Genomic DNA, 18,860 nt, shown 5'->3' on the forward strand with positions numbered 1-18,860 from the left:
TTCTGTGGGCACTGAAATCTGCTCCTGACTCTCTAAAGATGATTTTTCACCCATTTGTATTGATGAAATCTGGTGAAAAAAATGGACCCTCCAGAGAAAAAGCTCTTACCCCACCTCACAAGCATTAATTGCTATGAAAGCTGCTGCAAAGCTCTGGACATAGCATCTTTTAATTTATACATAACCAGAGGAAGAAAAATGAATGTCACCAAATGACAGTGGAGTGAATGTTAGGATGACTGGAATCCTTTGTGACTATTAGGCAAAAGACAAGTTCTCACTGTTGTGTCTGGTGAGGCAGCCATCACGTCTCCAGACAGCCTCGTCTCATCTCACCCTGCCATCAGAGGAGATTGAGTTCATGCTAAGGACCATTGGAGTCTGTGCAGGTACTCCACTGAGGCTTTGACCTGCATGTGGAAGACTCATCAAAAACCTCATCAGGAATTCTGCCTCGGAGCCCTCCGATCTGTTCAGTCATTTCCCTGGGTGAAGCCCAGCAGACACAAGGCTGAAATAAGGGCAATAAAGCTAATATATGAACAAACACTACTTTGCTGGACTAATAAGGGTATTCTACCAAACATGGCTTTAGATAGAAATCCCCCATCTCTCTGTCACCTACATACACATGGATTTGAAAGATTTTAGGATATGAGTGCAATAACATTGCTCCTGGTCATGGAGGTCAAGGGTTAACCCAGCTGAGAGTGAAGATGGCTGCATCATCAGCACCACGGGGATAACGAGAGGAAGAGAAAGGAGGGCAGACAGGAGAGAGCAAAAAAGTCACAGAAAATAGGTCAGTCAGAAAACATGATTAGCCACTACACAAACGACACCAGCAGCAAACTCGTGCCATGTGCGAGAGAAGTGGTGTCCTGTATCAGTTCTTCATGCTGGATTCAGATTTCCCAAATAACTGCTAAAGCTTACTAAGCCCACACTGTACAGACAGACTGGCAAGCATGGACTTGCTGCCTCACCAATACACACAAACCCACACAGACACCTTCTTCCCCTCACTGCCTTACATGGTGCTGGAGCGATCCCTCTTGCCGTTGCAGCCCTTTGCGTTGCGTGGGGTTGCTAAGCGCAGCCAATATTTCACAAACACAGCAAAACAGCCACCCTGATATCCTGCTACACTGCCATCCTGGACAGCAGAGACACAGCCTGCTCCATGTCCTTCCAGGAACTCACTGAATCTGGCTCTGTGTTTCTGTTATGCTACACTGAGCCAAATAAAGTGATGATACCGAGTTTGTCGATTTACAGCTGACAAGTGAAGAACAGAATATCTTTCTATTATATTTCTTTTATAAATACTTTATTGTCCTCCATGGGTAAAAAAGGCCCTCAAACTGCTTATAAACTATAATTACTTGGGTTTTTTTTTTCTTTTAGAGTTTTAAATCAGTGAGTACTAATAAGAATTAATAATAAAAAAATATTCTACACAAATAATCAACCATGCATTCTTCTTGCAGCTCATCTCCATGTCATTGCTATAAAATTCATTATAAAGCAGTATTAGCAGAATAACACTTAGGATCTGGGTTTGGAGATGACTGTTTTACATCCTGACCTGAGTGTTTCTGCCAACCTCTGACTCTGCTGCGTTGTTTCTTGGGGGTCTTGAGCCCACCTGCTGGCCCAATGAGGGAATGTGCGTCTTGAGAGGTGCCGGAGGTAGAGCTAGAGGTGACGTCCTGCTGGGGGTCTGGGGGATAGGTAGGGCACTGTGCACAGGTTTGGGTTTGGGGAGTCCCGACTTCATATTTGAGGCCACTAGAATGGCTGGCATCTTTTCCCCAGCGACCAGATGACTGCAAGCTCCCCTCCCTGTCACACTGAGATGGAAATCCTGTCACCGGTAAGCAGGAATTCTCTGCAATCAAGCTACTTTTCTGTTTGTGAATGAGTTACCAGACTGGAGGGAAAAAAAAGAAAGGAAAAAAACACAGTACATATATTGAGGTTGCACCTGATCCAACGCCTGATTGAAGTGTGCAGTTTGTTCATGTCCCAGTCTTAGCTTCTTCTACTGATTCTTAGCAGGAGGTGGGGGTTGACCTGAGCTCCCCAACATGCAGTGGAATGGTTTAAAACCCACAGAATCCCACCTGCATCCTGTTACTAAGTTGGATCAGCTTGTCATTTCATGCAAGAATAATTTGGCCTCAGAGTTTTTTGGTTTAAAAAAAAATAAAAGTATCCTGATGAAAATTCACTCTGCAAAGTCCAAGAAAGAAGATCAAAAATCCCACTTCACACCAAAAGGAATCCCCAGTTGCCTCGTGGTAGAGTGAGTGTTCCCTTCCATTTATTTCCAGCAATGAATGAGAGTCAGCAAATGGCCAAGGATCCAATTGGAAGCAGAGCAGCTCCACTCCCACAGAGTCTTGGTAATTAATTACACCGTCGCTTCAGGAAGACAGGAAGAAACTCCTTTTTTGAGGAAGAGCAGAGAGAGTAGTAGAAACGAGGAGATGGAGAGGAAGGGGGGGGAAGCAAAAGTCAGCAGCGACACAGCGACCACTCACTTCAGCGACTGCTCAGCCTGTGACTACACAGCCTGAAACACACTGCGCTTTCCTCTACTGCCTCTCTCTCTCTCCCTCACTGGTAAGTCCGTGGTTAGCAGCAGGTGTGGCTTAGATCAGGACTGACATATGTGAAAAGCTCAACATATCTACACAGTGGGTTCCTCTCACACAGCGAGTCTGCCTCTCACATAAAGACTCCACCACGATGCTATATGTTAACCACTGATACAAAATAATATTCATTAAAAATAATAATTTGCTAGTTCCACTTGCATTTTAATATGCGGGATAAGGATGCCCATGGTCTTAAAATGTGGCAAATCATCCCAGCCCACTCAACACGGGTTGCATAAAATCATGTGATTTTAATAGAAAACAACAATACTATTAACCTGCTTTGATGCTATTTCATGAAAAGTAGAATTTCCAGCAACAAATATTACATGGAGTTTTTTGCACACGTTTGTGTTCCACATGAATGTAAGCCTGCTTGTTCTGGTCATTTCAGGAGTTGTCATCCAAATTAATGGCTTTGGTGATGCAGATTCTATCTCCAGTGCCATCATCAGGTTGAATTTGTGATACTGAGTGAAATATCTTGACAACAAATCAATACACAGTCATTAATTTTGGTATAGACATTCCTATATAATGTTGTACTGATTAACAGACTCTCTTTTCTGTATTCTTTCCCTCTTCTGTCTGTTAAGCTTCCACTTTATAAATATGAGGATGGCCAATTAGTGGACTAGTGTCAGATCAGCCTAACTCCCAGCAGGCTTAGTCAAGCTGCTGAGATCCTGCTACAGTAGGGAGGGGAAAAAAGAGATTTACTCCAGAGAAGGATTTACGCCCCTCCCCAGTCACCCATAACTAGTTAATTTAAGAATGTACAGAGTAATCTGTATTTGAATCAAAAGTTGTATATAACTGTATTCTCAACTATGTTTTGATGGAAAAATATTTTCTCTCCAACAAAAAACTAGCAGTGGCAAGATTTCCCTGACTACTGATGGCACCATCAGGAACCAGCCATCCTTTATGAACTGTTAATGTCTCCACATGATCCCATGGAAATCTTTTCAGCGGTTGTTCAACTATTTCCGACTAAAACAACAACAAAAAAAAAGCCAAAAATCTTGCCCCAGGTCTGCTCTACATCTTCCCAGGTCTTTTAGTTTGAAACCACTGTTTACTTTAAAAAATAGTCTAATGCAGTAATTACTTACAATAAACAATCTAAATAAAAAATTGAAAAATAGACTGACCAACATTAGAAACATGTGAAAGTTTATGTCTCTAAACTGAGCGCACCTCTATTCCATTCGGATGTAAAAGGGTCAGACATTAACTATACACTCTCTCATTTCTAATAACTCTCAGAACAGTAACACCCCTGCCACACACACACACACACACACACACACACACACACACACACACACACACACACACACACACACACACACTGGACTTTTGCAAGAGCATGATTTAATCCAAAGGAAGGGTGTGCTTAGTATGTTAATCTTAATCCTGTTACATTAATTCTAAATTATGCAAATACCAATATCAGCTTATAAATTTGTGTCATGGTGGTGTACGTAGAGAGGGGTGGGGTTGTAGGTGAAATTATTATTTATTTTTTTATACCCCGTGAAACCTGAAACCCTGTACACTGTGTTTGTCTTGGATGTTTCTAACTGGCTTCAGTGAGTTTCACCCATTTGTATGTAGCCTTGCAATCTCTACCTGCAGGTCTCCCACCTTGTCAACTACAGCTGTAAGTGGTGGTGAGTGAAAATACAGAGGGCCTCCATGATTAAAAACAACCATATCCGGACATCACAGGACTTCTTTGAAACATAAAGGAAAATACATTTACCCCACCCTGCTTGTCTCACGTCATCCACTCAATTGGAAAATGAGGAAAGAAGAAAAACATACAGCATGTAGAGTTAGAGGGGAAACTTCCATTATTTTCCTACTATCCTCTGTGACACTAAACACGTTCCGGTCCCTCACATATCACACTGCAGCACTTCGCAGAGTAGAAAGAAAAAAGGAGTCATATTTGATTTATGCAACAACCTTTGAAGATACCTGATGACAGTCCAGTGGAGTCTAATAATAGAGCCCGTTTGGCAGTAAATGGGCGGTATTGACAGTAATAACTAGGACACCCACTGCATTGCTCTGCTGTGTGTTTATACAGTATTTCTTCTTAGAATAATAAACAGTTGTGTGGGGTAGATGGTGGGCGTTTGCTGAGAGCACAATGACTTGTTCACACTCAATGCACAGTGTTTTAAAAGAATTTAAAGGGTATACATTTAGTCAGGAAATGTTACCTTACCACATCCCAAAAAGCAGCACAGACATTTGAAATTGTGTCACAGGACAAATGATGCTAACCTCTGTCCTGGTAATCAGCAGGTAGATTGCAGCAAAAGCTGGCACACGCCCAACTTTATTGCTATGAACATGTATTTTTGTATCAAACCACTGTGTGCCAGAACATTCACTCTTATTTTAATGGTTTCACTGACATAGATAAGGAGGCAGCATTTTTTTATATAACTGAGCTATTGTCTGTCTAAACAAAGCCTATTGTTACAAATAATGACCTCTTTCTCTGCAAATGTTGTGTTATTCCAGTAGTTGTGTTTATGCTCCAGTTGGAAAAAACGAGATTTAAAGTTGGCACTAGTGTTTTAGTTTATAGATGAATCAGTTAGTATCCAATGAATATTCTCTGTCAAGTTGACAAAAGAGTAAACCTACCAAACACGTAATGAAATTCTAACTAGGGATGTCGCCACAACCGAAACAGTACCTTTCTATGCCAAAATTCTGAAAATATGAAGGAACCTGTTTTTCAATACTGAAGGCAGCAGGCATACAGCTGCTCCACTCTTTAGTAGGGATGGGTACCGATATCCGGTGCCATTATGGCATAAACGGTTGTAACCAGACCGAAAAGCAGCGCACATTTCGGTGCTTTATTTCGGTGCTTTTTTTTTCTTTTATAAAATCTCAGGCCAGGAAAATCACCCTCATGTTTTTCTGTGTTTTATCTTCAGCTACTTGACACAAAGGCATCTGCTGTGATGCTTACACCTTTGATAAAGTCTCACAAGTGTCAACTTTCTTTTTATAGATATAAAAATACGGAAATGTACTGATACATGATCTGAATTATAATATTTCTGACTGTCTGAGGCAAAATTTCCCCGATTCAAATCGAATTGAATCGAATCGTGGATTGAATCGATTCGGGACCTTCTGAATTGGAATCGAATCGATTCTAGAAGTCAATGATGATACCCAGCCCTAGTTACATGCGGCTGTCTTCTTGTTTGATAGAGTGATACCATATGTGCCCTATAACTGCAAAAAAGGCTAACATTGTTATTGTTTTACAAAAAACCAGCTAAACATGATAGGTTTTTGGACAAAGTTTGTGTTCTCCATTCTTTAAGCACCGGTTCAAGCACCGTTTAAGCACCGGCACCGTTTCAAAAGTACCAGTTTGGCACCAGTATCGGATAAAACCTAAACGATACCCATCCCTACTCTTTAGCAGCTGAGCATGCAAATAATAAACAAACTTGGTGAGCACCGCAAAAATTGACACCCTCAGGTTGTGTTTATAGCCGCTAGTGAGGTCAGTAAAGCTTCATATTAACAACAATGAAGTATTTAACAGTTGTCATAAATGTTAACCTAGCTGGTGCACACGTTGGCATTAGCAGTTTAGCTGTTAGCAATTACCTGATAGCCACATTAGCCAGCTATTAAGTTAAGGTACCAGCTATCAGCTATGGCTAAAAATAAAATGATGACGTTAATTTGGGAGCTAGGCAGCAAATACTATCAGCCTTGGTCATCTGTAACATTATTGGACAGTGTTAATGTAACAGGTTAACACAATTATTTGTGTCTCCAAAGTGTTATTTGTTTGTAGACTGAAGCTGTGAAAACTCTACCAGCAAATAGATAGAAACCACCAAAATCACAGGAAATAAACACAGTTGTACCTGAAGTCTCCTAATCATGCATTCCCCCCTTTCATTCATCAAAATGGTGTTGCATATTGTCTTGTGTATTGGTATTCAGTTTATAAATGGGCTGCATGATAGACAACACCATCTCATTTTAAACTCAAACTGTACACAACTACAATTTCTGCTATCCCATAGTCATGGTTTTGACAAACGTACCAAATTTTTTGCTAGCAATGGCTACTATGGGTTAACTTTGATCTGCTCCTCACGCTCACTGCAGATCTTATAAGGAATTACAAACATAAATGCATGCTCCCCTCAATATAAGTGCATTCTGTTATTCAACTTTTGCTTATTAGTACAAACTGTGCAAAATTAATGTTACTATGTATCACTCCAAATAATCTAATTTATCTGGATTGGAGTCATAGACCACTGCTTTTGAATCGCTGCAGTGAAATGTTGACTAGAAACAGCTGTCTGTTTGCTGAACACACCCCATTCCTCCTGTCACTTCGGTTGGCCTTACTGAGCAGGCTATTCTTGAAAGGGTGCTGCACCCATCATTCTATAGTGAAGTAAAACAAATTTAAGTCACAGACTGGCAGCAATCCACTCCCAGAATCTCCAACCAAACAACTTCATATCTATTTAAATATTTCTGCATTGTAAATGGAAGAAAATTGCACACACGCACTGGCACACACACACACTTTATACCCGTCCTTTGCTGATTTTTTTTCATTAGCAGAGTTAGCAGAGCAGAACAAGTACAGTAGGCTCCCACTGACAGGAGCTGCACTAACTGGAGCAACGGCCTGACATTTCCACCATGACAGCACACGATCTACAACTTGACCTACACACTGGACTATTTCCTTTCTCTCTCTCTCGCTCTCTCTCACACACACACACACACACACACACACACACACACACACACACACACACACACACACACACACACAGTTTGAGTAATGAACAGTGTCAGGTCTGTAAGGCCGGATCACAGGGGTAAGAGGAGCTGACTCCATGAAGCCCAACAGGGTCCTGGCATGTCTCGAGTGACACAACACACAGCGTCAGGCCAATGACACACAAATAAACAACACTCAGAATATCAAACCTATTTATACAAATTTGTTTAAGAGAATGAGCTAAGCCAGCTCGGAAGAGGAGAGAGAAGCACTGTTTGCTTTGGAAACATGAAACAAGTCCAGGATACACAGCACAGATAATGCAATAAAGAGTCACCTGACAGGGAAGGGTGTGTGCATCAGTCCGGATCCTGCTGAGTGTGTTTGTGCCCTTGCCCAGCTACAGCTGTGACACGTGTGTGAAAACATGTGTGTGTTCATGCACGCATGTGGTGGTGTGTATGTAAATCTTTGTATGTATGTGTCTTTGGGGCATCCTGTCACTTTCCTGTCACATGACACCTACACAAATCATCACTCTGAGCAGGATTCTGTCTGTTCAGAAGGAGCTTCAAACATACACACACACACACACACACACACACACACACACACACACACACACACACACACACTTGTACTCTTATCAAGTCATCTGGCCTCAAGTCAAATACAATAAGTTAAAAGAAAATGTCCTACATATTTTAACTTAGGTTGTACTTCTGTAGCTTTGAATGTGGTATGGTTGTTGGTCTTGACGGACTGGTATTTCAGAAACTGCTGATCTAATGTGATTTTCCCACACAACATCTCTAGAGTGTACAGAAAAAGGTCTGAAAAAGAGAAAATATCCAGTGAGCTGCGGTTTTCTGAGTGAAAATGCCAGAGGTCAGAGGAGAATGGCCAAACTTGTTAGAGTGAAAAGGAAGCCAACAGTAACCCAAACAAGCAGTTGTTAGAACATGTGATGCAGAAGAGCTTATCTGAACATACAACAATTTGAACTTTGAAGTAAATAGACTACAGCAACAGGAGACCATACTAAGAACTGGAAACTGAGGCTACAATTTGCAGGGGATCACCAAAAGTGGACAAGAGAAGACAGGAAAAGGTTGCCTGAGCTGATGAGTCTGGATTTTTGTTGCAACACTCAGTCGGTAGGTTCAGAATTTGGTGTAAACAGCATGAAAGCATGGATCCATCCTGCCTTGTATCTAGAATTCAGTTATTTTCTTGACTCATTTGGTCCCCTTAGTAGGGCTGGGCCATATCATACCATTCACGGTAATACCGGTATAATGTTAGGCAATGATAAGAAAATTAAAAGAAAATAAAGAAAATAAAATATCGCGATAGAATATGGAAAAACGCGCACGCGCAGTGCCTTTGTTTTCATGCGGCGACGGAGAATGAGAAGAGCGAAAGCAGATCGTTGTATGAAACAGATGAACCAGAATTGGTTTGTGAAAATGCTGCAACTTCAGTGGTGTGGAACTGGTTTGGCTTTCGTCCGTCAGATACACAACAAAGCACAATTTTTGGTAGAGCATGCTAGCGGGCAGTCTTTATTACCGTGTTTTTTGGAAAATACGGCACACTTAAAATCAATCCTTTGATTTTCTGATAAATCCACAGTGCACCCTACGTATGAATTCTGGTTCTGCTTACTGACCTCGAACCGATCTTATGTGGTACACGGCGCTCAAAAGTCTGTCAAAAAATGTTTTAGTACAACTTCCGTAAGCTACGAAGCCGCACCGCTTGATGGATTGTCGGAGCATTACGGCTATCGTAGGCAGGAGCCTCACGGAGTGATACGTACTGTGCTTCAACAAAATATTACCGTTTTGTGTGTGTATAACCTCTTTTTAAGTTTTGTGGATATTATACATGGTTATGCTGAGGATATGTCGGCCGATTTCCACTGGAAATGCCTTTTGGTTAAACTGTCAGCGAGGAATTTGCATTTGAAATGTTGAAAATAAATAAAGTTGTGGAGTTGTAAAGTATTTTGTCTTGCGTCAATTATATCATCAGTTATATTGTTCTCGCAGATTTTCACACTTATATCGTGATAAATATTTTTGGCCATATTGCCCTGCCCTATCCCTTAGTATCAAATGAGCATCATCTAAACACCATAGCCTACGGTTGTTGACCATGTTTAACCTTTTATGAAAAACACTGTACCAACTTTCATTTTTATAATATGCCATTTCACAGAGCTGAAATCATCTCAAACTAGTTTCTTCAACAAGGAGATGCATTCATTGTACTCAAATGGGTCTCCACAGTCACCAAATCTCAGTCTAATAGAAGGGGAACAGGAGATTCCAGTCATGACTGTGCAGCTGACAAATCACCAAATTCAAATTGGGCAATCTTTACCACAAATAATAATTCAAGCTGTTCCAAAGACAAAAGAGTCTTCGCTAGTAGAAACAAAATGTCCCTGTGAATCGTTCAATGGGTGTAAAAAAATAAAATAAAATAAAATAAAATACACACACACACACACACACACACAAGATTCTTGAGACAGAGACAAATTCTGCACAAATTACTTAAATACCTGACAAAATGTCAGTACCAGGAACAAAAGCAACAACACAAGAGAAAATTCACAAAATACACACACACTCAGACAGCGGACAAAAGCGAGACACAGAAGACAGCAGCACCCAAACAACAGTCTCCCTGCAGTAAACTGGAGTGACAGATAAGAAAAGCAGGGAGAAGTCATCATGGCCACAGCTCCAAGGTAGGGGTGTGTGTGTGTGTGTGTGTGTGTGTGTGTGTGTGTGTGTGTGTGTGTGTGTGTGTGTGTGTGTGCGCGCGCGCATGTGGGGGAGAAACTCACCATGTGATCTGAAGCCCTACTTTTTAAATGAAAAAACTGCAGAGAATAGAAATATATAAAATATAATAAACTGTCTCCTCAATTAGTTTGTAATGAAGTCTGGACAATTAACCGGCACTAATCCGCCTTTAATAGCTCATTTACCACCATTTAGCTAAAGGTGGACTTACATGTGAACACAAAATGCTGGACGTGTTTTCCACCAAAATCTAATTACACAACTGCTATGACTTCTAGGAATCTTCTCTTTTATTGTGGAAACATTAACATTAAACCCCCCCCCCCAAACAACCGACAATGGAGCTAGTGGTTAATATTTTATGTATGGATGAGGGTGAAGAGAAGGACAACTACTGTCTGAAAGCATTAGAGCCCCACTTCCTGCTGTTTCCAGAAATGTTTCAAATGACATAATAAATGTAGGTAAGTCAATATTAGTTGGTGTGACCTCCTTTGTGCCTTTGAGTGTTCAGAAAAAAGGAAAAGGTTGCTTGGCCTAAAAATCCCAAACACCAGCCCCCACCCAGCAGCAAGTGACATTCAACTGCATGGCACTCTGTTCCTTAGTGGAATAATCAATATGGGTGAGATTAAAAATTGCACCAAGTAACAGGGCTGCAATAAAGCAGCCCATGTAATGCGAGCCCCGGGCTTAAATAGCAATTACCCCCAACTGCTGTGACACAAAACCACTTACTGCCCCCCCAGTGATGAAATAGGACAGAAACGGCAGACAGGAAACAGCAGGTAAGGCACAGAGGAAGAGAAGAAGTGAGCTGGAACAGAAATAGAGCAGATCAGAACAGAAATGACTTAAAGGGAACAAAGGAATAAGTTGGGGAAACAACAGGAAGCAAGTTATTACTTTTTGTACTTGACTGAAGAGTCAGGAGATAAATACTGGATCACTATCATTTGCAAACATGCTCTTGTTTATTTTTTTCAAAAGTGTATTTAGGCAACAACTAGAATGTACATGGTTAAAAATGCTATTCTGCTCTGACATAGTCCTCACTGAACAGTGGAGTCACATGAGAACATCCAACTAAACTTTCTACTGCACTTTTACACAACTAATGGCTCATTAGTGCAGCGGTTTGGATGCAGAAACAAAGAATCGAAGGTAAAAAAACAAAACAAAACCCCCCTAAAAAACAGCCGACTACCATTTTCTCAGGCTTCCAGTGATATTAAACAAGCACTGGACTTGTATACAGTATATTCAACAGAGCATTATTAATAGAATGTTTGTCCATGCACGAAAGCAAAAAGCATTTGAACTGCCACGTCTAACAGACTGCACAGAATGAATAGAAGAATATTCAAAGTAATTAAATCATTCAAATCTTTTTTTTTTAACCTCAGCAGAGATATTTACACAGAAGCTGGGAAACTAAAGAAAAGCATGATGATGTCATAATAAAAACAGTAGCTGTAAGAGAGCAGCAGAGATGGGGGATTGTGGAGATTAAAAAAAACAAATGCAAATAGGATTTATCAAACAAAGCACCAGGAGTTTTGTTCTGGTTTGTTGAGGTGATTATTCATCAGAAGCTATGAAACAGTCAGAATAGCATGTTTCTGCAGGAGGAGGGATGCAGCTCATGTGCTTCTGCCTGAATTTAATATTAGAAATGTAAAAACTGCTGCAAGTCGGCATATACGCTGACTTTTCTGACTTTTTATTATTTTTACTGAAGAAATTTTAAAAAACTGGACAACTAATGTTCTTCCTTTAACACCTGTTTTTCAACATTTGTTGTATAAAACTAATGTATACAACTAAGTCTGCTCTATACAGACATCTAAATTCTGTAGATTGTTAATTCGTTATTCCATTTATCTTAATGTTTAAAAACTATTTCTCAAACTCAGCAATAACCGATATATACAGACGTGAAAATCCTGACAGTCAGCTGCTCCAGCATGCAGAGCGAGCTGTGTCGCTTTAAGAGGGCAATAAAACCTCAAGTGATACCTCGCCCAAACTAGTTCTAAAATCTAACACCTGTCCAGCTGTGGGCTTGAAAGAGGCTCAAAAAAGTTGAAAGCAGCCGCTATGGCCAGCGTGGGCACGCACACTGCAGTGCATTTCAGTGGTGACAGACAGGCGATAGATGCAGGTGCACACTCAAAGACTTAATTATCAGAGGACAAAGACATGTAGAAGACTAAAGATACAAAAACTGTTCAAGCAGAGATACTGAATGAGCTAATATCCAACTAATAAAATTCACACAAGCATACGCACACAAATAAATTGACTGAAAGCATAATCTACAATACATACAAGCTTTGTGTATGTTTGTATACAGTCTATAGTGACAACGAGGTCCATTAATTCATTCCTACATTTTATATTTTCACAAAAAAAACCAAAACAAAACCTCAAGTCACCAGGAAATGTCCCAGTGCTCCCGACAGGCAGTCTGCATGTCTTTGCCACCAGGAATGTCATGTTAGAAAACACTTATGATGAATTTTGCTTAGAAAAAACATTTGCCAATAGCTTTAATATCTAAATCATATATCTGTGGTTGCATTTAGACTGGTGTACTTCTGTAACATAGCAAATGATTTAAGGTTGACAAAGAGTGAAACAGTACAGCACAGAGTAAGGAGTGAGACTCAGGAGGGTCAATGAGGAGAGAAAAGATATGCTGTTATGTGCAGTGAGTTTGATTCTCAGTGACCAAGAAGTCATGTATTCTTCCCTTCATGGTAAACTCACAGTACTACAGTAGCTTTCTCTTTACATTCACTACAGAAAGCAGTCAAATGCATCTGCTGGCATATGTTGTTGCACGGATGGGTGCGTCACTGTTTATGCACATTAAGTACACACGCAAATTTTAAGATTCATCTCACAGCACCCCATTACTGTGCTCAGCCCTCCATCTGGCATGCATATGTGAGCTCCTATCAAGAGACCGAGTGCTTTGACAGAAACTCACACTCAGCTCTAAAACTAGTGTGCTGCTGAGGAAACAAAGTGGGACAGAGAAACAAGTGAGGCAACAAAAGCACTTCTTACCTGGGAGAAGAAGGTCACAGCATCACCGCAGGGAGGATGGCAGGAAGCAGGAGAGAAGGAAAAGGAGAAAGAGAAACACATGTTAGTAACTGTCAGATGTAAAGAAGCCTTTTTGATTTAATCTGGGAGTGTCTAAGATTTTGAATCTGCAATATTTATTCATGTTTCAAGGAAAAAATGCAGTCACATTTGAGCCAACATGGCTCAAAGATATTTTTATCAACTCACATTCCCACATGGCTATTAATCCCCTAATGCTTTTAATGATGCAAGTACAAGCAAGTCATAAAACAACCGAAACACATTAAACGACCTGCAAAACAGTTACAAGGAAAGCCTGACTTTGCAGAATTACACTTAACAGCTATTGCAAGACAATTTTCTCTTTAACTAACCACCAGGAAAGAAAAGTGCGCTAATCAATAAATCAGAACACTCCCATATATTCAAGCAAGAAGGCAAGCTTGAGAAAATCCATCAGTGTTAAAAAACAATGTGTTTGGCTTGCAACCAGCTCACATCTTTAGAGGGAAACACCCGTCATGTTTATGGTCTATTTTCGCCAGTAGGGTGCCATGGCTGAAATGTGCTGCCAAGTGCTGCCCACCCAGCTTAGCCCCACTTACTCACAGCTTCCACTCGATAGGTAATGCTGTTTGCACGGTGATGTAAAGCCAATAAAACCAGTTTTATGGCAGGCAAATCTAAACTAATGTGAAGTACTCACACACCTGTTTTAACAAGGAGAAACTTTAGGATCCTTTCAAGGGGAGAGCGAGAGCAACAGGGAGCGGTAACAGTTGGGTTGTGGGATAGACACAATTCTCCAGAAAGTACCCTAAAACACAAGCAGGAAATGAACACCACCACAAGCAAATAAGAGTTCCGATGTAACCATACTGGTTAGAGAGAGGGGAAATCAAGGCAAAGGGCTCGTTTCCTGACTCGAGGCTTTGATGGAAACTCAAGGGTTACAAACTGAATTTTATAAAATGTTGTAAAAAACCTTAAAAGTTTGAAAGCAAGGCTTTAAAATGTTCAAAGCCAAGCAGCTTGGGAAGAGGAAACACACTGACTCCAAGCCACAAAATGGAACGGCAATTAAAGGCTCTAATTTGGCAGAGGTTGGCAGGGATGTTTCTAATAGACGAGCTGCACCACAAGCTGGTGAATTAAACAAAGAGCAGCGGCCAACCTAGACACTTAAAGGCTTGTTTTCTTTTTAGAAAGTGATTTACACACAACAGATAGAGTAAAAGTTTAGTTTGCATGTGGGAAATATGCACACGCTGTTTGTAAAGCGTAAAACCCCCCAAAAAACAACAACACACACACTTGGCATCCAGCGTCAAAATAAACATTTGGAGCAGTTAATTGGCTGAACTCTGGAGGCTGCAATCGGAAATCCCCCAGAATAAAACCAAAAAGGTCCAAGTCATCCTCGTTCGCTACAGCTCAACTTGAGCCAAGTTGGCTGTGATGAATCTGATTCCACACAGAGACGCCCAGGCTCATGGCCACGATAGCTGAATGTGCCTTCCCATTCTCACGCTGTGTGAGGGATTTTGGAAAAGGTTATTCTATTTATATGTAAATGTTTTTCCTACTTTGGTGAAACCCACAGAAAGGTGCAGCTAGCGCAACAGATTACAGATGCCTTAGTTGTGCAAATCTATATGGATACCAAAACTGATGTTTAACATAATCATGTTGGCCAATAGCCAAATACCAAATTTTCCTCCCTTTTTTTGTCTTTTCATTGCAAAAAAGAAAGAAAACATGATTATATTAAAATGTTTTAAAGTATTTCAGATCTTTATCACCTACAAGTGAAAACTAAAGTTTTAAAAGGACTGCAGGCTGCAAAGTCCTTTTAAAACTTTAGGTCTTGAGTTCTTTTCTTTTTACCTTACAACACTTCCCAGATTGATGGGCAGCAACACTTGCTTCTCTAAGATCATTGCCAATATCATTCCTACTTGGCAATGTAAAAAAAAACAAACACATACCTGACTGCTCCAAACCAACAAACTGCCAAAACACCTTTTTAGAGATGCTCATACTTACTGATGATCAGTTAATCAAGTGCATTTGATTAGCTGTACCTGGCTGCTACTTATGCACTTAATTCCTTTGGAAGCAGTAAGCATGTACTTTGTGCAGTCCTGTGAGAAACTATTAAAATTGTCTTTGTTCCCATGACTACATGGTAAACATGTAGCTCTGTGCCATAGAGATTGGTGGAGCTGTCTTACTTACCAACAGTCAACTCAGACCAATGCAGATATTATTGCCTATACAAGTATGAAGAATAAGGTCACATCTTAATAATTAGCAAGTATTTCTATTTTACGAACATTGGGTAGGCCAAATGTGCTGAAAACTGATTTATAAATCCAAATACAACACTAATAACTAACTAATAAAAGACTGTCTATGGTAATGGGATAATTACTGCTTTAAAATGATTTAAAGTTAGCAGTTAGAAACCTTTAGAACGCCTGCAAAGCAAAAGCTAGAAATTAAGTAACAGATGCATTTTCTTTAGGTTCTTCAAGTTGCGATTTTAAACAACGTGCTTGCTTGCAGGTATACATCAATTCTGAATTGAAACAAATGGTGCTGTTGCTGAAAGCTCTGAATGTTCAAACGCCCCACCAGCACAAGAATCTAGAACATGAAAACAAGATTATAAAAATTCAATTATCTAAATCTCAATAACTGAATTGCTGCCTTATAATCATACTCTGTATATTTAACATTCAAATCCTAATGATATTGTCCTTGACTACTCATTCAACCAAAAGTAATAACAACTCGCTTGCTGTGGAGCTAGCCAGGAGTGCTTTACTTGCAGCAGATGCCACTTTAAATGCACCTCTACCGTTTCTGACAATGGCAATCTGGAGATCAGATTAGAAGGTGTGCTCTTTATCAGCAAGCAAGCCTTTAAAGAGCTTAGTGAGTGGGCCTGGTCTGCCACCAACAGCGTGCTGGGTCAGGAAGGCACCCGCTCCACGTCGCCCACTCTCCGCTCTGAGCTAATCCTATTTACTGCAGAGTATTTATGCTGACCCGCAGCCAAATGCCAAGCCAGTGATATGGCAGAACTGGCAGAAGGGAATCAAAACACGAAGGATATGTTTCTTTATTCTTGTGATGACAAAAAAGGGCAAAGGATTGAGCAAGGCTGGGTTGGAGAGACATGCTCAAGGCCAGCATTTAGTAGTGTTTTTTTATTTATATCGTGGCAGTCTAAAATATGTGCTCATGGAATACTGAATGCTGTACATTTAGAGAATGCAAAAACATGAAACAAAATTAAACAGCATTCAAGGTCTGCTGCCTTCACTGCCTGGGGGCACAAATCCCGTTCATTTAGACTCCAATTTTGACTTAAATTTTTGCTTTTCCATTCAGCCACCAGCAAATTTAAGGCAATAAAATGTGCACATACTGTGAAACTTAACCACACAGTGGATACTTGGAATACTAGACACAATACTCTTTGTGGATAGACATTTTTTCCATCTCTATACCTGCAGTATATCACATGTTACGTGAAAGTCTGTGCTAAATGTTCAGTTAAAAGAAAAGGAAAACAAAAAATAAGCAAAACCAATAATAATCTGACTGTTTGCTGTCTAAACATTTAATGGTAAAGTACAAAAAATGTGTTTTCAGTACAGAAATAGAATTTATTTTTTGGACAAAATCTAAAAAAAATACCAGGACTTTGTTTATAATAGCCAGAGTTAAACTGATTTGATGGCTATGGTTACAACAAACATTTTCATATGAAAGCTAACTGACATGGACATGACATCCTTGTGTCTTGAAAAAACAAAAACGAAGTAAATAAAATAAAAATAAATACATTTATTAATTAAAAAAGAAAGTGCACGCGATGAAATGACCTGACATTGCTGAGACTTTCTTATCCTACTGGACCAACCAGCTAGCAAATTAACAAAGGGTGCACTCCAAGCTTCGACAGTGGACATCAGAATCAGAATCAGAATACTTTATTGATCCCTGGGGGAAATTATTTTTTGTTACAGTGCTCCATTTTAAACCAACATTAAGACAAGACAGACAATACGCTAACTAAGAATAGTACAATATATACATATATATACATACATACATACATACATAAGTCACTTATAAATAAATATTTGGAAAAGAAACATGTGTAGTTGTAGCAGCAAACAGTGTGTTAAGTGGATGCGTTGTACAGGGAGATGGCCACAGGCAGGAATGATTTCCTGTGTCGTTCAGTGGTGCTTTTCGGTAATCTCAGTCTCTCACTGAACGAGCTCCTGTGACTGACCAGCATGTCATGGAGTGGGTGGGAGGAGCAAAAGGGCAATTTTTATTTGTTATTGGCATTGGAGCTTTGTTGTGGACTTGTTTTACCCTCTGATGGGGGATAACCTTGGCTTGCCTTTACTCTTAGCAGATTTACTCAGTGGTAAAGTGACTGTGACACACAAAGAGGTCAGGGATGCACCTTCTCACAACCACGGAACAGTCACATTGGCTGACAGTGGATTGTCACTGCAAGTACATGCGAGTCAATAGCACAGAAGCACAATGTTGGAGAGCTGATATCCCTGACCTAATGCAGATTGGGTCAGGCATGGAGACTCCAAATAGCCATGAAATTATCCTAAAGGATGGCAGAAAGGAGAATGCCCAACAAACATAACAAGAGAAGACAGAGCTAGACAGGGGGATGCTGTAAGGCCAAGACAGAGAGAAATGAAAGGGTGGGAGAGAGCGTAAAAGGAGAAAATGATGAAGAAGAGGGGGGAGTGGATCTTGCTGGTTAGCACTGGGAGTCAAAGAGGCCTGAAGCATGCTTTACAAGCTTCAACCACGTCAGATCACATCAGTGTCGCTGCCAGCTTCTTCCCCTGCCTGTGCACTTATGGACCAGCACATACTTGCAACAAAAACAATCGACACAGACCCCTGTGCACACACAAACCTGAAAATGCCTTCATGAGATACTTTTCTTGAATCTTATCCAACAGCCCCTGTGGTCCTATTTCACAGCAACAGCTTAGTGAAGCCACACACAAAGAATCCATGGCCATGTTAAACATGGATATGACGAGGTAAGCATGTCTGGTGGCTCAGTCGTTTCTGTGATGCTGAGAGTGACGGACAGCTCATTCTCTAAGCTCCCTGAGGATTTTGCTACAAATACTCTGTTAACGTCCTCCCATCACTTTCTATGCCTCTTTTTCCTGCTCCCTACATCATGTGTGACCCAGTTCAACCCTCTTTCCATTTTTTCTCTGTCTTTCTCTAATAACAAGGGCTAAACTTTCCTGAGGAGGAACACAGTGGGGGAGCTGCAGCCTCCACTGCCTGCATGCTCATAGATGTCTACAGCAGAATACAGCTATAGTTCTTTGTAAGATAATTCCATGTATTGAGCTGACAAAATGCTGTCAGATATCCATCAGCTGAGTCCAGCAATACATT

The 18,860-nt window shown here is 40.4% G+C and overlaps 1 protein-coding gene across 2 annotated transcripts in view; it reads right to left on the minus strand.

Annotated features, from left to right (window-relative positions):
• nav2a (neuron navigator 2a) overlaps window positions 1-18,860 on the minus strand; it is a 214,727-nt gene that overhangs the window by 99,996 nt on the left and 95,871 nt on the right. Inside the window, exon 3 of one of the 2 annotated variants that reach the window (XM_082535135.1) lies at window positions 1,589-1,853. The exons of the other annotated variant lie outside the window; for it this stretch is intronic. Coding sequence (XP_082391261.1) covers window positions 1,589-1,853 — 265 coding nt within the window. The remainder of the gene's footprint in view (window positions 1-1,588; window positions 1,854-18,860) is intronic. 2 annotated transcript variants of the gene reach the window in all.

The sequence above is a fragment of the Aulonocara stuartgranti genome (genome assembly GCF_965226115.1).
Source record: "Aulonocara stuartgranti genome assembly, chromosome: 1".
Taxonomy (NCBI): domain Eukaryota; kingdom Metazoa; phylum Chordata; class Actinopteri; order Cichliformes; family Cichlidae; genus Aulonocara; species Aulonocara stuartgranti.